Source organism: Erpetoichthys calabaricus, chromosome 5 (assembly GCF_900747795.2).
Source record: "Erpetoichthys calabaricus chromosome 5, fErpCal1.3, whole genome shotgun sequence".
Taxonomy (NCBI): Eukaryota; Metazoa; Chordata; class Cladistia; order Polypteriformes; family Polypteridae; genus Erpetoichthys; species Erpetoichthys calabaricus.
Genome location: NC_041398.2, coordinates 145,411,259 through 145,435,773, shown reverse-complemented (window position 1 = coordinate 145,435,773; position 24,515 = coordinate 145,411,259). Strand labels below are relative to the sequence as shown.

Here is a 24,515-nt window from a genome sequence, read left to right as displayed (position 1 = left end):
CTTTCTTTTTGTGTTCCTGTGTCTTGTTGAATCCCCCTCTTTGTGTGTGTCCCGTCCCTTGCTTGTAGGGTCTGTGGGGTGGTTTTGTGTTCTTTTTTTTTGTGTTCCATGGGCTTGTTGAATCCCCCTCTTGGTGTGTGTCCCGTCCGGTGCCTGTAGGGGGGGGGGGGTGCCTTGCTGTTGTGCGCGAGCCTCTTTTTTTTTTTTTTTTGGGTCTAGTTTCGTGTGCAATGTGTTTCGTGCTTTGCCTGCGTTTGACTACTTTTTTATGTGCCTTTTCCTTTTTTCGGTGCTCGTTGCGCCTCATTTCTCCATTTTTCCTGTGCTCACTCCTTTTTTCTGTGGTCTTGTCCGCCTCTCGCGGCCTCTCATCCGCCTCTCTCGCCCTCTTTTGTCCGCCTTTCTCGGCTCCTCAGCCGACTCTCGCGGACTCTTTTTGCGCCTGCGTAGTACGTCTTTTTGCAGCTACGGCCCATTGCCGGATGTGCCTGCGTCCATCATCCGGTTTAGCATTCTCGGTTAGTAATATGGATGGGTGTTTACCTACCAGGTAACGCTTATGGTTGGCCAGCAAGTCAGCTAACATCAGCCACGGTGCCTTCAGTTGTGAGAAGCAGATCATAGAATGGTTGAAAATAGTTTACTGTCAAATAATGCAAAGAGTATGCGACACGTGTTTCGCCCTAATTCTTGGCTCATCAGGCGTACACACTCACTGCACTCCCTTACGGGAATCGAACCTCGGACGTCAGCGCTAGAGGGGCTTTGCAGCGGTGAAGTATTGCTTTTAAATTTTAATTAAGAAGAAAAGAAAACCTTTTTAAATTGAGGGAAATATACCAATAACAATTTGTTAAGGATCTGTTTTTTTGTGAAGCTGCCTTTACACAGCCTGTCCGCTGTTTTATAAACGAACGCCATATAAGGCCGTCCTTTCTCCTTCACAGTCAGTTCACGTGATTACGTGGGAGGCGTGATGACGCGATACGCAACCCCGCCTCCCACGGCCAGCGATCTGCAGTCCATTACTGTATATGAACAAAAAAGAGGTTCCAGTTATGACCGTTACGCTTTGAATTTCGAAATGAAACCTGCCTAACTTTTGTAAGTAAGCTGTAAGGAATGAGCCTGCCAAATTTCAGCCTTCCACCTACACAGGAAGTTGGAGAATTAGTGATGAGTGAGTGAGTCAGTCAGTCAGTCAGTGAGGGCTTTGCCTTTTATTAGTATAGATAATAATAGCAGCTCAATACTAAAAATGGAAAGAATCTGGTATCGAACCCGCAACCTCTTGATTAGGAGATAGCAGTTCTTACCTCTGCACCAGCTGAGCAGACATGTCAGTTTGGTGTAGATTGATATTTGGACTTGGGTTTTTACTCATTGACAGCACCATGCAAATTCAATGATTTCTTGATCTTTGACTATATTCTTGGAACAAAAGTGTAATTGTTTTGTTATACCATTTGTGAAAGTGTTTGTTTGATATTTGGACTTCAGTCTTCACACATTATACACTTAACATCTGCATTCTGTCATTATTACAGTAATATGAAAACATTTCTGTTTTAGTTATGTGTATAGTTTAGCTATGTATTTTTTGCCTCATATTTCCTGTCCTCTTATATTTACCCAGATTGTTGTAGACACAGAACACACATGAAATGTTTGTATCCCAAATAACAATATATTATTCACCCTAAACAATTCCAAATACCTCACTGCCAGATAACCTTCAGCGTCTGAGTTGATTTCAGCTGCCTCAGTGGGGTGATGAGTGAGCAGGCTGCTTGCTGCCAGTGCTGATCGACACATTTGCAAGACAAGATGAAGCGGTTCAAAGGAATTTAAGGTGGACCAGGATTATGACTTTTTTTCGTAGGCTTCAAGGATTCTAATGTTAATTCTCTTGCACAATGTATGGTACCAGATCTTCTGTTATTATTACTGTTCACAAAAGTGATAAAATAAGCTGCCTCAACTATTACAGGCCAATTACTCTTACATCTGTTTTTTTGTGGAAATACTTGAATGACTTATTCTAACCCAACTGAAGTGTGTTACTGCTACTGATCTCGAACCTCTTCAGTTTGCATATCAAGCAGATAGATCTGTGGACAGTGCCATCACCATGGGTCTTCACTTTGTGCTGGAACATCTGAAATGTAAAGGAACTTATGTCAGAATACTATTTTTTGACTTTAGTTCAGCTTTTAACGCCATTGTCCCTGAGCTGTTGTTAAGTAATCTTCTACAGACTGATCTGAATTCTTCCATCTGTAAATGGATTTACAATTTTCTGATGAACAGGAAACTACTTTCGTGTGGGTTCCACCTCTCAAAATGGCCCTATATCAGTATAGGTGCCCCTCAAGTCTGTGTACTTCCCACCCCCCCCCCCCTTTATTCCTTCTATACCAATGACTGATCTTTCAGTTAAAATCATTAAGTTCGCTAATGACACCACCATTTTTGATCTAATTACTAATGACAACGAAACACCTTATAGAAAAGAGTTGTCTCATCATGTGTCTTTGTGTGCTTCCAACAACCTAGTGTTCAATACCACCAAGACAGTGGAAATAGCCATTGACTTTCATAAACAGCAGTTACAACCTCTCCCACTAGAAATTAATGATTCTGCAGTCAATATGGTGGAATCCTTCAAATTTTTGGGCTCAACTATCACAAACACTCTCAACTAGGATGTTAAAACCACCTACAAAAGGCACAGCATCAATTGTACTTCTTATGCCAACTAAAGAAACTATATATTTCCCAGCCAACACTAGTTCAGTGTAATCACATTCTCCATTGTTGTCTGGTTTGTTTCAGTAACGACTCACTTCAAATCTAAATTACAGTGTGTTATGAGGTATGCTGATAAAATAATTGGCTGTGGCCTTCCATCTGTGGCAGACCTGTATACATCTCATGTCACTAACCAAAGGGATCCCCATGGACTCATCTCATCTAGGTCATCACTTATTCCAAAAATTCCCATCTGGTAAACGCTTTAGGTGAATTAAAACTAAAACTAACTGACACCTCAGTAGTTTTTTTCCCAGGGCCATAGCTTTCTCAAACCAGTAACGTAGCCTGTCTTCTTTGTATATTCATGCATTCTGTCATATACTTATGAATGTGTGTTTACAGTGTATGTACATGTACAGTTAGGTCCATAAATATTTGGACGGAGACAACTTTTTTCTAATTTTGGTTCTGTACATTACCACAATGAATTTTAAATGAAACAACTCAGATGCAGTTGAAGTGCAGACTTTCAGCTTTAATTCAGTGGGGTGAACAAAACGATTGCATAAAAATGTGAGGCAACTAAAGCATTTTTTAACACAATCCCTTCATTTCAGGGGCTCAAAAGTAATTGGACAAATTAAATAACTGGAAATAAAATGTTCATTTCTAATACTTGGTTGAAAACCCTTTGCTGGCAATGACAGCCTGAAGTCTTAAACTCATGGACATCACCAGATGCTGCGTTTCCTCCTTTTTAATGCTCTGCCAGGCCTTTACTGCAGCGGCTTTCAGTTGCTGTTTGTTTGTGGGCCTTTCTGTCTGAAGTTTAGTCTTCAACAAGTGAAATGCATGCTCAATTGGGTTAAGATCAGGTGACTGACTTGGCCATTCAAGAATTTTCCACTTCTTTGCTTTAATAAACTCCTTTACTTTGGCTGTATGTTTTGGGTCATTGTTCATCTGTACCATGAAACACCGCCCAATCAATTTGACTGCATTTAGCTGGATTTGAACAGACAGTATGTCTCTGAACACCTCAGAATTCATTTGGCTGCTTCTGTCCTGTGTCACATCATCAATAAACACTAGTGTCCCAGTGCCACTGGCAGCCATGCACGCCCAAGCCATCATACTGCCTCCACCGTGTTTTACAGATGATGTGGTATGCTTTGGATAATGAGCTGTTCCACGCCTTCTCCATACATTTTTCTTGCCATCATTCTGGTAGAGGTTAATCTTGGTTTCATCTGTCCAAAGAATGTTTATTCAGAACTGTGCTGGCTTTTTTAGATGTTCTTTAGCAAAGTCCAATCTAGCCTTTCTATTCTTGAGGCTTATGTGTGGCTTGCACCTTGCAGTGCACCCTCTGTATTTACTTTCATGCAGTCTTCTCTTTATGATAGACTTGGATATCGATACGCCTACCCCCTGGAGAGTGTTGTTCACTTGGTTGGCTGTTGTGAAGGGGTTTCTCTTCACCATGGAAATGATTCTGCGATCATCCACCACTGTTGTCTTCCGTGGACGTCCAGGGGCCTCATGTATAAACGGTGCATACGCACAGAAATGTTGCGTACACACGTTTCCACGCTCAAATCACGTTGTATAAAACCTAAACTTGCCGTAAAGCCACGCACATTTCCACGGTAACTCATACCTTGGCGTACGCAATTTCTCCGCTCGGTTTTGCAGACTGGTGGCACCCAGTGTCAAAGCAGTGCTACTGTTCCTGTGTGGTTACCCTTTCTTTCTTAGCTCCACATTCCTGACGCGGCTTTATAAATACACTGAAACTAACTGCATATTGTTTATTAGTGTAATGCATCTGATTGTAATTAACCTGCAGCAATATAATGGTCCAGGGAATAGCCATAGTATTCCAAATACCATAACTGCTTTAGCGTTGTAACTCTCACTGCATCTTCTTCTTCTTTCAGCTGCTCCCGTTAAGGGTTGCCACAGCAGATCATCTTTTTCCATATTACTCTCACTGCACCACTCTGAGTATTTATATCACTGTATCTGAGTGGGGAATCACAGCAGCAGCTGATTGGAAAGAGAATTATCGGTATACAGCATGAAGCAGATGCTGCCTGAGCCATGGCAAAACGCTTCAGAGACTTCCCTGTACGGACTTCGCGGTTTAGAAAAAGTTTCATCCCAAGAACTATAAACGCACTCAATCAGTCCATCAAGTGCTCCTTGTAGAACTGTTTGTACTTATAAGTACAATCACCTCACTGTAAACTTGCACTACAGTTATAATATTGCACAACCTGCGCAACTTTATGAAGCGCGTATTTACATATGATGACGATATCATTTTTAAGATGAAATGCAGCAAAATATGTTGATTATATTATACAGATAAAACTTTAACTTCATTTAAATAATCTTTATTGTTAATAATTAAACATGTGCTAGCTAGTTCAGGGATTGTTCCTGCATTGCGTTGTATTCTTGCTGGTGCTGACGCGACACTGGAAGGACAGACGGATATAATAATTAAACATGTACTACGAATATATTTCAATGCTCCTTAAAAATTTTGAAGAATCGGCGTGTTAAGCTTACAGATGGCCTCACGTCTATATAGCTGATTGTGTGGCGATTGAGTTTTTGGAGAAAGAAAAGTAAGGACAGGAATTGGAGGTTAGTACGTTTGAAAGAGACAGTACTTCTGTAATAAATTATTTCATCGAAGGTCGCGCATGGCGCCACAAGCCTCTTGCGTGAGACATGAACAAGCACTGCGCCACCGTGTTCCCATGTTTAATAATATGCTTTCATTCCCATCATCATGAAAAAGATATCACGTATACATCTCAGTATTTTAATTATTCAGAGAGCTGTAATATCATGAATGTAATGGATTATGTGTCCTGTCTGAGAAAGAGAAAGCCCATTTAAGAAGCAGGTAGTGATTCACACATGTAGAGCACATAGAAGATCAAATACAGAACAAAGCATTTAATGTGCCACTTTAGTTACAATGGGATTTGAGAAACTAGTAAATTAAACGATTTTAAGATGAAGTTTATGAAGTTCTACTTTAATGGCAAAATAAACTACGTGATTAAAGTGGAAATTTCGAGATTAAAGTTGACATTTCGTGCTTTTTTTCCCCACTGTGTGCCTATTTTTTTTTTTTTGTCTGTACCCTAATAAGCTTTCATATGACACTCAGACGGTGGGCTACGACTCGCCTTTTCACGGCGACTTTGATATGTGATTTCTTTTTTATTTCGGGCAGTGTGCGACTTTGTGAACTTGAGCCTTCGAGTTTCTCCGACACTCTGTCACTCGATCAACTTCCTTTTATTGATTATACCACTGTTTAAACCAACAAATAGTACGTTTTTCCTTTGCCTCCACTTGGTATTCGCTGAAATTCTTATATTTCCCCCCGTGCTTTTCCCATTGTCTTTTCACAGAAGGCTATTTATATTGATTTGCATATTCAAAGAGGCGTAATTCTGGGAGGAGTTGGGGCGGGACAGAAGGCGCGTGCACGTACGTTACTTTTCACGCTGATCGGGATTTATGTAGTGGAAGAACATGAAAGTTCTTACGTACAGATTCCTGCATCTGGATTTTTCTGTGCGTACGCACATTCCCGCTTTTGTGCTTACGCCATGTTATACTGTGAGTTCTACGCACGGCGTTATACATGAGGCCCCAGGTCTTTTTGCTTTGCTGAGTTCACCATAGTGCCTACTTTCTTTCTCAGGATGTACCAAACTGTAGATTGTGCCACTCGTAATATTGTAGCAATTTCTCGGACGGGTTTTTTCTGTTTTCACAGCTTAAGGATGGCTTCTTTCACCTGCATGGAGAACTCCTTTGACTGCATGTTGTCTGTTCACAGCAAAATCCTCCACATGCAAGCACCACACCTCAAATCAACTCCAGGCCTTTTATCTGCTTCGTTGATAATGACATAACGACGGACTTGCCCACACCTGCCCATGAAATAGCCTTTGAGTCAATCGTCCAATTACTTTTGAGCCCCTGAAATGAAGGGATTGTGTTAAAAAAATGCTTTAGTTGCCTCACATTTTTATGCAATCATTTTATTCACCCCACTGAATTAAAGCTGAAAGTCTTTTTGTAGACTTTTGTCCAACTTTGTTTGAAGTTTTTCTTTTTAACTTAAACTATTTGCTATTTGTATGTGATGATATGTTGCATTATAAGCAGCTCCAAATCTACCAAGTCAAATTCCTGTACATTAAGGAGTTCTAATTATGATTCTAATGTTATTAGTCTTTTTCCAGGTACATAAATAATTACAGAAGCAAAATAGCTAGTGTTTTATCAGCTTATTGCTTATGACTATAGATGACATTATAAACTACCAGTACACACACAATTTTTTTTAACGAGCATGCCATGTACCTTATCCAAGAAGTCCTTTCCTTAAGTGACTACTCTTATTCTCATTTTAGATAGTAGTTTATCAAGAGTTAAGAAGTTAATCTGTTGTATGCAATAGTACAGGGATGTCAACATCTCACAATAAAGTACAGAAGCTGCCTTCCCACACTGTTGAACTTCATTTAGGTGTATAGGCTAAATCACTGTGTTGTATAAACATGTTAAAATACATATTTAAAATCCTACAAATGATTTTTGTTAATTAAGAGTACAGTACACCCCCAAAATTCGCGGGGGTTGCATTCCTAGAGCACCCGCGAATTGTGAAAAATCTCAACTTTTGGATATGGTTAAAAAATGCCTTTTAAATGCCTATTTTTATAGTTTCAACCCTAAATACAGTATGCCCCCAAAGCACTTTAATTTCGTTACAAACTCAGCTTAATACATTAACACTAGAATTACCAGAGTCTACGAAAAAACTTGTAGATCCGGCCCACCTTAAATCACTTCTTAAATCCGTTCACACCTCTCCGCCAGCGTCTTTTGTCCTCTAAATGTGCTGATAAAAGACAAGCTGCCAGCAGCCGGCTATTCCATCCCCCCTCCGACTTAGAACGTGAACGCACTTTTCCCAGCTTATGCCTTGATTGATCGTCTGGGAGTGAACTGGAGTTTTAGAGTTGAAATAATAGATCGTTATTTGGAACACACGCATTCCATGTGTGTACCGTTTCTACAGTAATCTGTGTAAACACATTGTTAAAACAGAAACTTTTTCATATTTTAGTAATAAACTAGGGGGCTCCGCCCCCTGCTTGCTTTGCTCGCCAACCCCTGGTGTTTGGTAATTACAAATAGTGTGATGTATGTATGAGATATAGCATAGTGTGAAGGTGTAGATGACGCACATAGGAGGGAAAGAATAAACTGCATGGCACAGTGTAAAGATTTATTGGAAAATTTCCTTGTACACAACATTAGAAGTAAACATGGTGTCTTGTCCTTGAATGAGTTTTCCTTGGCATGGATTATTTATAATCTTAACTTTAACGTCAGATGAACGGTGAACTCATGAGAAGGCCACATAAAGTTGTCCATGTCCAAATACGGGCTCAGAGAGGTAGATGCCAACCTTGTCCATGGTTTGTCCTTGTGATTTGTTGATGGTCATGGCAAATGCAGGTTTAATGGGGAATTGTCGCCGTTTAAGTGTAAAAGGTAATTCTAGGTCAGAACTTGTAAGGTCAATTGTAGGAATCAGAACAGTATTGTTAGCATGTGATACTGTAAGAAGTTTTGCTTCAATAACATTGTGTGTCATGGTGTTGACGACTAAACGTGTACCATTGCATAAACCCTGTTTAGTGTTAAGGTTTCTTAATAGCTTGAATATTGTTCCGATTTTAAGGTTAAGATTGTGTTGTGGTAATCCGGCTGGGTTAATAGTGTTCAAATATTCTAAAGGGAAATTAAGATGGTCATTGTCGTCATCAGAGTCAACTTTGTCAGAGCTTAGAAAGAGCTGTGCCTCTCCCGGAAGCAATGCAATGACTTGGTTATTTATGTGATCAACATTAATATTTTTTGGACATAATATAGTCCGTAGGAATTGTAATAATATCTGGGTGAAGTCCATCTGTATTGGTGAGTGTACCATCTCCCAGTTGTGATAACCAATTGTTATATTCTGGATCTGGACATCGCATGTTTTGTACCAAGTGTATCTTTTGAAAGCAATGCCAATTGTCCGCGTAATATTTTTTCTTATGCGGTTTTAGAAGCGCATTGTAGGCACCGATGTTTATTGTTTTTTTTGATGCGGGTTCGTGTTTGTGGTCCCGTTACTCGAGCCGTCTCGTTCTGTACCCGTGATTGTGAATTCATGACTTGTTTGTTCTTTATCGTTAGTAATATGGATAAGTAATAAGGAGGATCGCACTCACTGTTAATATGCGGACTGTTCGTTTCTTTGTATTATTACCAATCAGGTGTCGCGCTTGTATATGTATTGTAGTCCGGTCTCTTGTTGTTTATGTATGACGTCGTCCGCGTATTTTAAGGTGGACTGAAGAATAGCTGAGCGCATGGCATGTGGAGCAATAGCTAAGCACTGTCTAAAATCTCCTCCTAATAAAAGTACCTTTCCTCCAAAGGGAATATTATTATTCATCAATGCAATGCCAATTGTCCGCGTATTTTAAGGTGGACTGAACAATAGAAGGAAACAAAATGGGGTATGTTAAAGTATCAAGTTGTGGAAAGCAAATGTCTATGCGTTGGATGGCAGGTTTGTTGGTTCCATCAGGACGTAAATGCAGAACAATATCGCGGTCAAACGGAGGCTCCCCATCTTTACTTTGAAAGACAATTGCCACTTCATTAACGACGGGAAGATTGTATAGTCTTGGATCTTGTTCTTTGTCCTTTATTAAGACTAAAGCAATTGTAGTCGCTGCTACACCTTCTGCTGCTGCTTTTGTATTGGCCTCTCTTTCAACCTCATGTAGCATTTTTATAGACTTAGCTAATGGGTGATTGTTTATGACATGAGTGACGTTTCTCATTATAAGCTCCGTGCATTGTTTGTTTTCAGGAAGGTTCATTCGTTGATAAATTGCGTCATCTGGATCCAAGATGTAGATTTGTGCAAATTTGTGTTCTTGATTTGTTTCAGGGTGCACTGTCCCAATGCGATGTAATATTTGTCCACATACGCGAAAGCAGTATGGGTCATTGCCTTTTGGTGGCCTGATATTTACTCCGGTAGATGCAAAAGCAAATGAACTATTGTAGGATCTAATGCAGTGCATAAAGTTTTTACTTTCAGGTACATCGTTAGTTAGAAGCTTCCGTAGATATTCAGGATATGAATGTAAAGGAGGCAGTCTAACTTGACCCTTTTGACAACAACGTGTAAATTCATTACTTGTATTGCCAGTTGTTTCTTCAGGGAAGTTAAGTGAATGACAATGATTACAAATGACATTCATTAATCCCAATGAATTTTTATGAATAGTGGACTCATCATTAAACTCGTTGTCAGCCAACTGTCGGAATCGTTTAGCAGGTGTTTGTCGTTCATGTCTTTGACGTTTATCTTTTGCTTGTGCCGTTTGAGAGGCGCGTCGTTGTATGTCCAGTATTTGGGATGTGTTGTTTTGGAGCTGTAATCGCTTTGCTTGTGTTGTGTGAGAAGCCCGTTGTAGTCACCGGCGTTCATTGTTTGTATTGAGCCTGGCCCATTTTTGTATCTCGGTCAGTCGAGCTTTCTCTTTTTGGAGCCTTGCCTGCTTGTTTTCCGGCATTTCAGACGCGCGTTGTAGACGTCTGCGTTTATTTATTTTGTCTCTTCACTCCCGTTTTTGTATCTCTGTGACTCGAGCTCTTTCCTTTTGAACCCGTGCCTGCTTCGCTTCAACACTTTGAGACGCGCGCTGCATGCGTCTACGTTCATTGTGTCTGTCCATCTGGGCTCGTTTCTGTAACTGTGTTAGTTGAGCCTTGCGTTTTTGGATCCGAGACATTTTTTGTTCATCGGTTTCAGAAGAGCGTTGTAGGCGCCGATGTTTATTTTTTTTTTTCATGCAGGAACGTGTTTGTGGTCCCGTTACTCGAGACGTATCATTTTGTAGCCGTGATCGTGAAATCATGACTTGTTTGTTCTTTCTCGTTAGTAATATGGATAAGTAATAAGGAGGATCGCACTCACTGTTAATATGGAGCCTTTTCTGTGGTTGTACGGTTAATAGTGCATCATTGTAATGAGATTCACCTATGGTGTATAGTTTGAACGTGTACAGATGACGTATGTTTAATACGGACATTTCGTTTCTTCGTATTATTACCCATCAGGTGTCACGCCTGTATATGTATTGTAGTCCGGTCTCTTGTTGTCTATGTATGATGTCGTTTGTTGTCATGCGTTTTTTTTGAGCGGCGCGTTGCCTCATTTTTTATTTCTGTTAGTGGAGGGGGGCTTTGTGTGTCGTGGGTGTGAATCCTCATTTTTGTGTGCGTACCGTTTCGTGTGCTATGAGGGGCGCGTTGCCTCATTTTGTATTTCTGTTAGTGGAGGGGGGCTTTGTGTGTCATGGGTGTGAATCCTCATTTTTGTGTGCGTACCATTTCGTGTGCTATGTGGCGCTTGCGTCTGACTCCTTGGTTTTTGGTGTGCTAGGGGCGCATTGCCTCATTTCTTATTTCTGTTAGTGGAGGGGTGCTTTGTGTGTCGTGGGTCTGAATCCTCTTTTTTGTGTGTGTCCTGTTTCGTGTGGTATGGGCTTCGTGTGGCGCTTTGTTGCATGGGTCTGTTGCTATGGGCGCGGCGCATCATTTCTCAGTTTCCGGTGCTTGGAGGGGGGCTTTGTGTGGCGCCTGCGCACTATGTCTTTTGCGTCCACGGCCCATGTCCCTGCGTCAATCCGGTTTACCATTCTCGTTTAGTAATATGGATGTTACAAAATGTAGGCATAAACTATAGAATGTGTAAAGCCCGAGTTCCTAAGATCAAATAAACACTTCCACAAAAGCTCCACACACCATACAACAGTTTCCGTGGCGTAACGCGCTAAGATTTGCCTCTCAGAGCGAGTAGCTTTTCTCTGCCTCACAAACATGAGTTCAATTCCCCACTGGGGATAAAGTGTTACTTCTTTTTTTTTTCTTTTTAACCTCAAACGGACATAAAATTTGTAAATTGGTATGCACTGTCAGTTAATGAGATCGTTATATTTTCATGTGGGATGCTCCTTTTAAAATATTTTTTTAACAATTGAGACTGCAATTAACATGAACAACTGTCCTTATAACTTATTTTTTTTCAAGATCCATAACACACAGACAGACAGAGCACTGCGTAATACAGAGACAGACAGGCAGAGATATACAAATAAACAGGGAAGGCACATGTACTGAAAGAAAAAAAAAAATCAACATGTGCATTGTTCCTGCAGCACTGAATAAGCTCACGCACTCTAACATCACCCCTCCCCCCAATCTGGCTCTCTAAGTAACAGCGCAAGTACAGACGCAAACCAAGTGTAATCAAGAGTCCCGGTTCCATCCCCACTCACTCCTATATTTGCCGTTTTCAGTAGTAAGCTGCTCTTTTTGTTAGTATTATACAGTACACAAATGCACTTGGTATACTGCACCTTGTATACTGTACAGTACTGTACTGTTATGTCTCCCGCAGTGCTAGAATGTAAAATACCGATGTTACCGCTGTACATACTGTAATTCATTCAAGCGTGTTTTCTTTGGTATGCACTGTAGTTTTCTTTGTTAGAAGTACAGTAAATACATAATAATTTCATTTAATTAAAATACAGTAAAATGTATGGGTACTCACCAATGATGAATGATATTGATGATGATGAAGAGCTGTGCAGTACGATGCACAGGATATAAAACTCCTCGGGTAGCGCCTCTTCTTCAGTCGCTTCAGGAGGAGTCGTATCTTTGTACGGGTCTTCTTCTGGTGGGATTTCGTGCTGGCTTTTCTTTATACTGTAGGTTTCAGGAACATTGTGATAGGAAGTTGCTACATTGTCTCCTGTAGCGAACTGCTGGTACAATTTCCGTGCTTTCTCACGGATGATGTTACCGTCGAAGGGAATGTTCTTCCTGCAGTCAGTGATCCACAGTGCCAAGGCAGATTCCATCCTGACAATATTTTTATTCCTTACGGTCATTACCTTTTTGGCACTATCACAGAAACTTACAGATACTCCAGATCACTGCTTCGTTCTTCTTTATGTAGCATACGGTGCTTTCATTAATGCCATAGTGGTGCGCTACTGAAGCATAACTTTTTAGTTCCCGGAGCAAATCCAGTAGTTCATCCTTCTCCTGGAGTGTTTTAAACTTCTTCTGGTGCTTAGGCTCAGTTCCAGAAGCCTTAGAAGGTGTAGGGCGATTCAATTATATCGTGTGCGTTTAAGAATAACAAAACAATAACAAAATGGAAAACACGAGGACTCTCGGCTGGAGACGTGTCACAAAGCAGCAGTCAATCATCAGCAAGGAGAAATGAATAACGCTGTCAGATTGGCTACTTTCACCATCCCAAACCGCGGTGGTAAACCCACTCACCTGGAGACGCGTCACATGGCAGCAATCAATCAGCAGCAAGGAGAAATGAATAATGCTCTCGGATTGACTACATTCACCATCCCAAATCGTGGTGGTAAACCCACTCACCTGGAGATGTGTCACATGGCAGCAATCAATCAGCAGCAAGGAGAAATGAATAACGCTCTCGGATTGGCTACTTTTACCATCTCAAACCGTGTTTCCCTCATTGGTTGCTTCCTGTTCTCTCTACAGCACAGTATTGCCATGAAAAAAGCCATAAAAAATTGCGGAGGATATTTGCGGTTTCTGCTAACAATTAATAGTTAGATTCTAAGAAAAAATCCGCAAACGACTGAGTCTGCGAACCCTGAACCGCGACTTCACGGGAGTCTACTGTATTTGTTACATAACTGATATACAATGAGATATAAATAAATATCTTTATTACTAACTAAATGCTAATAAAGGAAAAAGTGTATACAGGGCATAATTGTATGTGACAAATCAACTCAGCTCAATTTCATACTCAACTGAGTTCCTTTTTTCAGGCAATGGTAGCCAATATAATAAGCAACTTGGTATGCCAAGCAGTTTTCTGCTTGTCCTTAGGGATGACATTCTCAAGTTCAGTACAGGGTCATAAAGGGCTAGAGCCTATCCCAGGAACACTGAACACTGTGTATTATAGTAATCACCTTGAATGGAGTTTCAGCCTAATACAATAGCATATCATAGTATAAGAAAATCGAGAAACTTTTTTCATTGACAGTTACATCTTGTGAGTAAATATATTGTGTGAAAATGTACTACATGGTTGATAAACTGGTCCATTTCTTTTTCTAGGGTTTTGCCTCACACACAAATTCTGTAAGTTCTTAACTATTTCTGTTCTTAGGAATATAACCAGTTTTGTGAAGTTGAAGAACCCTATGAATCAAATGATATCCTGGAGCCTTCAGGACAAGGAAATATGTGTTTGGTTCCAGGAAAAACAAGAAAATATCATTTTAAGTTTGTGGCAAGGACAGAAGATGTCGGCAAGAAAATTGAAGTAAGAGACAGTGTTGGTTTTATATAATCTGTCCATAAAACATTTCTTGCCATTTTCAATGAACTATGAATGCTGCTTACACATGAACTTCATCTTAAATGAAGTTGTGCAGTCCTTTTAAAGGCTCAGGTTTATTAACTACTGTATAGTATTAATTTACAGCAGTAAACTATAAAGTTTCCAGAAACATGTGTCCAGACACAACAATGCCAGTATTACCTATTTAGGTGTGTGTTTCATGTTACCTTAATATCATAAATAGGAGACTGTTCCTTCATTTAAAATCTACTGGTCCCGCTACAGCTTTTCAAGATTGACATAGCTTCTGATCTTTCATGCTGGACTTTTGAAATTTTGCAATGTGTTGCATCACAGTATTTATAATTTTTATCTTCTTCTTCCCAGCTTGGTTTGTTTAACACCAGTCAACATTAGTATCTGATATATTGCTGTTGGCTCACACCACAAACCATCTCAGTTTGCAGATTTACACTCTTGTAACTGCTGGTGGCCAGTGGGCGAACCTGCAATGTTTGGGCTTACAGAAGCAGTTTCTTATTAGACAAGTCTAATAGGAGACTCTTGGCCTTGGCCTTGGTTGAACAGGTATTATTTCTGAAGTCTTTGAGCAGAGAGCTTCCTGGTTATGTCATCTGGGCTCTCTGTCTCACTCAGCCCCACTGTCCTGCTCAGCACCACCACACTCAACCTTTCACAGGGTATAGCCAGCTGACTGGATCAAGTGGTTGGCTAGTTGGCAAACATCTGCCACGTCCTTTCAGTTGTGAGAAGCAGCTCATAGATATGTTATACAGTATCTACCAAATGATATAAACTATGCGACTCTTCAATTCCACCAGAGGGGGTAAACGTTGAACATTATTCAAGTTATTGTCTGCTTTTTACCTGCATTTTTTATTACTCTTTAATTTAATATTTTTTGCTGCTGGAGTATGTGAATTTCCCCCTGGGATTAATAAAGTATCTATCTATCTATCTATCTATCTATCTATCTATCTATCTATCTATCTATCTATCTATCTATCTATCAATCAATCAATCAATCAATCAATCAATCAATCAATCAATCAATCAATCAATCAATCAATCAATCAATCAATCAATCAATCAATCAATCAATCAATCAATCAACATGCTGGCTGACCAACCACAAGCATTACCTGGTAGGTGACCACCCAAATAATTAGATTGTGACTCAGACCTAAGAATGTAATACTCCAATTTTCACCCTGTCAAATAAGCAAACTAGTCACCATGGTACAACATCAGAGGCTTCAGGCACTGATGTCTGAAGTTCGATCCCCATAAGGGGATGCAAAAGTGTATACCTGATGAGCCCCAATAAGGGCGAAACATGTGTTGTGTACTCTTTGTATTATTTGGCAGATGCTGAATAACATATCTATGAACTGCTTCTCGCAACTGAGAGAACGTGGTGGATGTTTGCCAACTGGCTGACCAACCACAAGCATTACCTGGTAGGTAACCACCCAGATAATCAGATTGCGGCTCAGACCTAAGAAAATATATATATAATTACAAATACACACACACACACACACACACACACACACATACATACATACATACATACATACATACAGTGGATGTAGAAAAGAATCACCCCCTTTGAAAATATTCACATTTTGTTGCTTTACAGCCTAAAATGAAAACAAACATAAAAATATTTTTTTAGTTTTATTTACTCAATGAAACCTATAACAACCAAGTCAAAGATATATAAGCAACCTTTCGGAAAAATAATAATAAATAAAAAAACAGATAAAGTTGGAATTGATAAAGAATCTCCCACAACCACCAGTTGTGGTACTTTGTGGAACCAGTTTTTGCTTTAATTACAGCATTCAGTCCTTTAAGATACTCATGTACCAACTTTACACATCTAGACTAAGCCATATTTGCCCACTCATCATTACAGAACTGTTTAAGCTCAGTTAAGTCGGTTGGTGGACTGCAGCCTTCACTCCACAGATTTTTTAATAGGGTTTAATCGTGGGCTCTGACTAGGCCATGCAAAAATACTCACCTTTTTCTCCTTCAGCCACTGTGTGCTCAATTGTGCTGTGTGCTTCAGGTCAATCTCATGTTGAAAGGTGAATCTTCTTCCATCTTCAACTTTCTGGCAGGTTGCATCAGGTTTTCCGCAAGAATTTGGCAGTATTTTGCCCAATCCGTTTTTCCTTCTACAAGTACCCAAGTCCCTGCTGCAGAGAAACACCCCCACAACAGGATGCTACCACCACAATGCTTTTCAGAGGGTATGGTATGTTTTGGACGGTGAGCTGTATTGGCTTTCCGCCAGGTGTACCATTAGCTTTTCAGGTCGAATAGTTTGATTTTGGTCTCATCTGATCACAACACCTTTTTGTACTTGGCCTCAGAATTTTCAAGGTGTGTTTTGGCAAAGCTCAAACAAGACTTAATATGGCCTTTTTTGAAGACTGGCTTTTTTCTTGCAACCTTCCCATACAAGCACCATTTGTGGAGTGCTTATAAAATTGTTGTCGCATGTACACAATGACCACTCTTTGTCATAAAGTCCTGTAACTTCTTTAAAGTTGCAATTGGCCTCTTGGTAGCCTATATAAAATTTAACACTGTTCCCTCTACCTTTAGTATACTCTGGAGATGAATATGAGGAAAGTAAAAAATAAAACTGAGGTGAATGCGATTTTCTGAAAGATTCTGCCTTGAGCTGGATCTAACATCCTTATCACTAAAATAAACAGTATTCTAAAAAAATTATTAAAGATAATGAACACTTGAAATAGCCTCTGCTCAGAAAGATAGAAATCTGATGTTTGTATCATACAATGTACAATTGCATTTTCTTCAAAGTGTTATTTTTCACAAATATACTTTGACCTTTGATATTAACTTTTTACATTTTTACTTTTTTTAAACAAGATTACTGAAATAGACCTCATGCTGGGAAACAAGAATGGGAGGTATATGTTTCTTAAGTGGCGTGGTGGAGGTGGGGATGCTGCTTCACCTCAAGAGGCATTGCAGGCATCAAGGTCCTTTAAACGCAGGCCAAGACTTGCAGACAATCAAGTGGACTGGGATTCTGTATCTATTCAGGCAAATACAATGTAAGTATTCAAATCTGTATTTGTTACTGATTCACAGAAAAGAATTAATGTTTTGAATATATATAATAAATGAAATGCTTTAACTTGGATATATGAAAACAACAGAAATTAAACAGTGGATGGGCAAAATGAAGCACAATTTTTTCTGTAGCAGATGGAGATGCTATTTTTTAGAGTGCAATTGAAAAAAGAACGATATTGCTTTTGAGTGAGTAGAAGTACTTAGTAACATTTTTGTTGGTAGACATTTATTCAAACCTACTATATAATGAAGCAATAGTAATTTTAAGCTTTGATGCCAGTGCAGAGTTATTTTCAGCTTTGAACTTTACAGAGTTCCACTATTGTCTATGTCCTGTAATACAGAATTCTGCTACAATATCTTTCACACCAACACCCCCTACTACAGCACCTTTAGACTCCTACACTTTAGATGCTTTCATTGGTTCATTCTGTACATAGTTCACAGATTATCTTTTCTTTTATGATTATTTCTGTTCACCTGTTCTTTTCTATACAATAACTAAAATGGTCAGTCCGTTGCAAGGGCCGTGCAAATGTGCAGCCTGTAAAACATCATTGCTATTCAAGAGTAAACCACTCCAATAAACTAATCATTGAAGCCAATAATTAAAAAAAATTTAAAAACAATACCGAATATGGGAAAGTGCTTGGTTCTGATACATCTGATTTACTGTTGGCACTATAACTGAAGCCCATTGTCCTACAAAATTTCCTAAATGTAGCTGGATAACATAGGTAGTATAATTATATGTCTACAGCATATTCCAAAATCTTTGGAATGGAAAACAGAAACTCACTTTTTCTAATTTTTGAATAATGTAAGCTCCTAGGCATCCTTAATTATTCCCATAAAAACAAAGTTAGTCAGCTAGATACTTGTCCTTTCCTTGCCAAGCTAATAATACACAATCAAGATGTTGGTTGATTCATCTTATCTAGAAGTGATCACTTAACCAAAGAGATTGAACTGTATGCTAGAAAACTTAAAAATAGAGCGATTACTACAGAAACAATATAGCAAGACCTATTTCTGTAATGAATATGTGTCTGTAGACATCTTCATTGTACCCCTGTCAAATGTTGTGACTTTGTTTATCTATTGAAGCTCTCTAAAAATGTCTTCTGTTTTTGTATTTTCCTGCTGCAAACCAAGTTCCCTCTGTGGTAATAGTCTACCTTACCTTACCTTACTCTGCTCCCTGCTTTCATGTGGGGAAAAATGTATTGCTCCCATATCTTATATTAGTAGATTGTCTGCTAAGCAATTACAAATAGTAACACAAGTATGTACTAACGGCATGTGAACTAAGTTTTAATAAAAATCATCCAAAAATAAATGTTGCAACATTAATTGAAATTAATTAAAAACTGGTGTTCATCAGTATACCCATTTCCACAAAAGGCAACTACAAAAATTTGATGAAGAATTTTTGTGTGTATCTACAAGTGTTCACTATTCCACAATTTTATCACGTTTAAAATGTGATCACTATAGCTGGGGCTGTGTAGACTCCTGCAAGTAGCATGTATATCCATGATAGTTGCACTTCTGAAACATGGTGTTCTGAATAGCTTCTTGGTCACTATAATTTCCTAACAAGTACATATGTCATGTGGTAATACATATATATCATGTGTTTAAGGTGAAAGCTGTACTGCCAAACTTACCCAAGATTCTTAATTGAAATAGTTAAGGAATTTAATGTTTCAGAAACAGTTCTCCTGTATGCATGAACCAGAGAAAGAAGAGGACCATTCATTAGAGGCAAGATAGCGACTTGCTTACTAGGCACAGACTTTTGCCACTGTAACACTAAAAAAATCTGCCACACCCATATCCAAAGTTATAGTTTCTGCATCTTTTACCTATTTTAAAGATGCTTGATGAGGTAGCCCATCAATGTAAAACGTTAAAATCATAAAACACACTGACTATCTCTGTATGTATGTTTAAGTATGTACAATATACAGTAATAAAAATACCAAAAGCACAATCTTCTCCATATAATATAAAAGCACACCTCTGACACACAACTAGAAGTATATAAAGCATAGTTAGGCATCTAAATACAAGTGTCAAATGCCTGCTGAATCATTCAAGTAAACCTCATGAAAGATTGAGTGGAGAAAATAATTAAAGAACTGGCCAACCTATGCATTTTCAGTAACTCTTTATACTATCTTTCATTAATAATCCTTTAACTTTAGATGAGTACCTAAGGCATTAATGTAATGGTCTGAATGGTTTACTGATTGCAACAACATATTGAGAAGCACCTTTTTTTGCTGTTCTAGGGCACATATTGTTTATGAGACTGATGGGGAATTTGTAATCAGTCATGTGGTGTTTAAAAAGTAGTCTTTAAAAGTATGGTGAATTAACATTTTAATGCAGTGCAAAAACCAGTAAACAGGATATAAAATCTAAAACCTGTGGTTATCAGTTTTATACTGACTAAACTGTATGGATATGAGAGGAAATGATAGATTGCGAGTGAGGTTAGTTTTTATTTTATTGATTTTTATTGTAATCATTCCATACAAATAGATCCATTTTTACAAAAAATAGGATTGAAAACAAATCAACCCCCACCCCACATTTTCAATAAAGGGATAAACTCCTCTAAGCATGAACAAGAGATTAACTACCCTGAAAGTATCAGATGTTTTATAAATAGTTTTATAATGAAAGAAATATGAGAACATAGGTGATTTGGAATTAGAGAAGGCCAGTGACATCAGGTAAAGATTTGGGAAGATCAAAAGAGGGTAGCTGATTATTAGAAAGGTGATGCGAAGAGGCTGAAGTCAAAACAGAAGAAAAGTGAAATTATCATATGAAATTGGTAAGTACTTTATGCATATCCTGCTGTAGAGTGATTGTAGTTATTGGACTGTGAGCTGTCTTGTTTATACATTGTTACTGATGTTCCCTGCACTGTCCCGGAAATGCAGAGCAAAGAATAAAAACATTTCATAAAGGTGTATACACATATAAGTGTATACTTTTTATTAATTAAAATACAGATTTCTTTCTGTGTTTTGATTTCTCATCCATTTAGTTATCTTTTTATTGGGGATCAGCCCTATCTGTTTGTATGGTTATGTTATTGAATGTAGTCAGATAATTGATTATATTTATGTGCATTTGGTTGCTTTGAAGTGTTTACTACCAATTTTTGCAATGCATTCATGCATTGTTGTTTCATACACTACTCTTTCTTCTAGCATTTATGGCACTGATTGACCATAGCTCTTTTTGTCTTTTGTTTACATGTGATCAGGGTAATTTCTCGAATTCCAAAGGTTTCAGTGCAACTCCATCATGAACCACCTGCTTTAACCAATGAAATGTATTGTATGATGGTCAACATAGAGTCTCAGGAAGATTCACTAATCAGAGACATCAAACTTACTGTGGGCCTAAAACCAGGTTGGTTTATTTGTGTTTTCATCCAGTAAACTAAGTTTGGTTTAGGAGGGATGGCAATAATCTTTGTACCTGCTGCAGTAATTTTTTTAATACAAAACTAACAACGAAGATGAGAATGTCATAGTTGGTAGCTGACAAAAATGACAAAGAAAATAGAAATTATGTTCTATAAATTGGCTAACGAGACAGACCAGTTAATGTCAGTAAAAAAAAATGGTCTGGAGTTAGTACTTGTTCAATGAGAATAGAGAATGCAGTGCATTTTATGCCTAAATAGTAGTGATTAGAAGCAGAAATGTTACATAGCAAAGTGTTGAAACAACAGTGTATTAAAAAACTTATAAGGTATTGGATCACCTATTTTTTTTTTAGTAATTATGGAAGTACTGACCTATTCACAAGTGGCAAATTATTGTGTGCTGAATCATTCACATAATTCTCATAAAAGAATAATGGAGAAAATGATTAAAGAACTGAGTGCCATATAAACTCAATACCCTGTATAATAACTTACATTAATAAACCTTTACAATGGTTTGTTTAGATTTGGTACTGAAAAAGATGAACAAATCAAGAAGAAATGACTCAATTACTAACAAATATGATGAAAGAGGTAATATAGGTTAAAAAAAGTCCAAGAGAACAATAGCATTAGAACTCTTGCTTTGCAGCTGTAGAAGGTTTGGTTGGAAACCCGTAGTATTTTCCCCATGTATAAATGGCATTTTCTTTGAGTGTTCCCGGTTTCTCCATAAGGATATGCATGTAGGGTTATTTGGCATCACTACACCGAGAAGCATTAGCGTGAGTGATGGCTTAGAGCCACAGCCATGGCTAATTGCCTTGCTCATATTGTTGTCAGTGTAGTCTTATGCTTCCCATAATCATTAATTTTGTTTAAGGAGGAGAGAGAATTTGAGTAAATGATTAAATAGGTGGATATTCATCCCTACATATTTTGTGGTGTGTATGTGTTGTTTACATTTAGATAACTAGCAAGCTGTAGTAGTTTGTATACTGGAAACAAGTTTCCACCAGCTAGTACATGGAGCTAACTGCACTATACCTCACCCCACCATAGATTTCATTGTGTTTTTCGCACTGTGCACATTTGACAGAATTTAAGACTGTAGAGTACAGTCATGTTTGTCTTCATGCCTTTGTGTAATTCTATATATATACGATTCTATTGCTCAATCTCCTATTTAACTTCCTTAGCGTTAGACCCGAGCATCACTCGTGCTGTAAAAACAGTGCTAAAAGCATTAGTTCCAAGTCCCACTTGGGCAACTTTATAGACACGTCTTGTCTAAGCGTTAGACCTGAGGTTTACTCTGCCTATAAAAGTGCCAACAGCATTAGTGACAAGCATTGCTCGGAAAAATATAGGTGTCTCTTGCATTAAGTGACAGGCCAAGATGTTAACTAGGCAACGGTGCAGACACGTCTTCTCCAAGCCTTAAATGGTGTCTTGTAAGAAATGTTTTTCAGCAGCTTAGGTGTTGCACGCTCTAGAACGTGATACAAGCAGTGATCTGTGATCAGTGATTCTGATGAATGTGCAGGGTGCTGTTCAAAAGCTGATCAGTCTGGAAAGAAAATCTGCATGAAATGAAGCTACTATTGTCCCAACTGTAACACTGGATTGTGTATTTCGTAGTATGTATTTTTATCTTATACAGTGATACCTTGAGATACAAGTTTAATTCGTTCTGTGACTGAGCTCTTAAGTCAAAAATGCTTGTATCTCAAATTAATTTTCCCCATTGAAATTAATTGAAATGAGATTAATTCGTTCCAGCCTCCAAAAAACCTCCCCAATTTTTTGTTAAATGTTTTCAACATAAGAAAAATTTATTTATAATGAACAAATACTGTATACAAACAAAATAAAACCTAATACATAAAAGAGAATCTAAAGAAATAAACAGACGTTGGCAAAGCCGATCAGCGTATTGTAATGTTTTTTTTCTTTCACTTCACTTTTGCTTAACTTAATTTTCTTTTTCACTAGTTTTTTTCTTTTTTGCCACGCTTTCATCACTTTCATTCGCAGGGCGTTTCAATAGAAACCTGTCCAAGGAGCTTTGTTTAGTCTTCCCCTTTAGAATGTTTCTGAAATGAGTTAGGCAAGTGACATTAAATAGCGGCGCTGCAAGTTCAGTTTCATTTCAGTAAAGTCAGGCGTTAGGCAAGTGTCATTAAATAGCGCAGCTGCACGTTCAGTTTCTTTTCAATAAAGTCAAGCGTTAGGCAAGTGTCATTAAATAGCGCAGCTGCAAGTTCAGTTTCTTTTCAATAAAGTCAGGCGTTAGGCAAGTGTCATTAAATAGCGGTGCTGCAAGTTCAGTTTCATTTCAATAAAGCCAGGTGTTAGACAAGTGTCATTAAATAGTGCGGCTGCAAGTTCAGTTTCTTTTCAGTAAAGTCAGGCGTTAGGCAAGTGTCATTAAATAGCGCGGCTGCACGTTCAGTTTCTTTTCAGTAAAGTCAGGCGTTAGGCAAGTGTCATTAAATAGCGCCACTGTATGATCAGTTGGAATTTTTTCAGGGTGTTTCTTTTCTTTAAAGTTTGAAACTTTTTCCCACATTGCAAACACTTCCTTTATCTCACTTTAAGAGATAAACTCCTCCGCGATACCGATCTCCTGCAGAACCTCCGTATTTTGCTGCGTATGTAGTTCCGTCAACTCCTCTGTCGTCAGTTACTCGGAATGTGCGGGGACAAGCTCTTTGATGGCTCGTATTTTGAATTTTGGCTCGTAACTCAAGACAAAAAATCGACCTAGTGACGGCTCGTATCTCAAACTCGTACATTGGGGCACTCGTATCTCAAGGTATCACTGTATCAAGATATATCACTTAAATGACACATTTTAACAGTATATATGGTATTAGCATTATTTTTTATTATTATTCATTATTATTATTATTTGTATCATTATACTTTCAACACTTGATTTTGTACTTTTAGTGTTTTGCACGTTTTACAGTAGAAACATCAAATTTAATAAATGTCATTTTTCAAGCCAAAAAATACAAAGCTTTTTACATGTTTTTTTGAGAAAAAATGTAACACAAAGGAAGCTACTAGGAAATGTGTATTTACCCTTACATTTTCTAAAGTTTCACATTTAAGTGTACTGTAATAATGCCTAGTAACACTATTATTAGTCAGGTAATTGTTGAATAATTCCATAGTTAATACATTATGACAAGAACTACTTAATGTCAAGTGTTTCCGTAAAACTTTGTCAAGGTAACAGGTGAACTCCTCATCAGTAGTGAAAGACAATTCTTAGATTGTACATGTATGACTGCCGCTGCAACTGGCTCAATTGACTTTTGTGATGTAAGTGATTTGGGTATCAACATATTGAACACTGAAGGAACATTTCATCATACATTAAGACATGGCCACAAGTTTAGATTAGGTAAACTTTATTAATATCAAGGTGAAACAATGTACAGACTCACAGGATACATGCAATCAATCAATCTTTACATAAAATAAATAGATGTACTGTTATTGGGAATGTTTTGTTTTTGTTTTTTTTTTTTAATATACTAGGTTGATTTCTTTCATATTTTGATGTGTGGTGGTGATAGTTGGGCAACTTATTTGTCTCTGTGATCTTTAGGGTGTTGTTGTCTGGAG

General features: G+C 38.3%; 1 protein-coding gene across 4 annotated transcripts in view; it reads left to right on the top strand.

Moving 5' to 3' along the window:
• The window catches only part of trappc11 (trafficking protein particle complex subunit 11), a 973,608-nt gene that overhangs the window by 90,789 nt on the left and 858,304 nt on the right, over window positions 1–24,515 (top strand). For all 4 annotated transcript variants that reach the window (XM_051928428.1, XM_051928426.1, XM_051928427.1 and 1 more), the window contains exons 19-21: window positions 14,108–14,263; window positions 17,213–17,400; window positions 20,709–20,857. In XM_051928428.1, coding sequence (XP_051784388.1) covers window positions 14,108–14,263; window positions 17,213–17,400; window positions 20,709–20,857 — 493 coding nt within the window. The remainder of the gene's footprint in view (window positions 1–14,107; window positions 14,264–17,212; window positions 17,401–20,708; window positions 20,858–24,515) is intronic.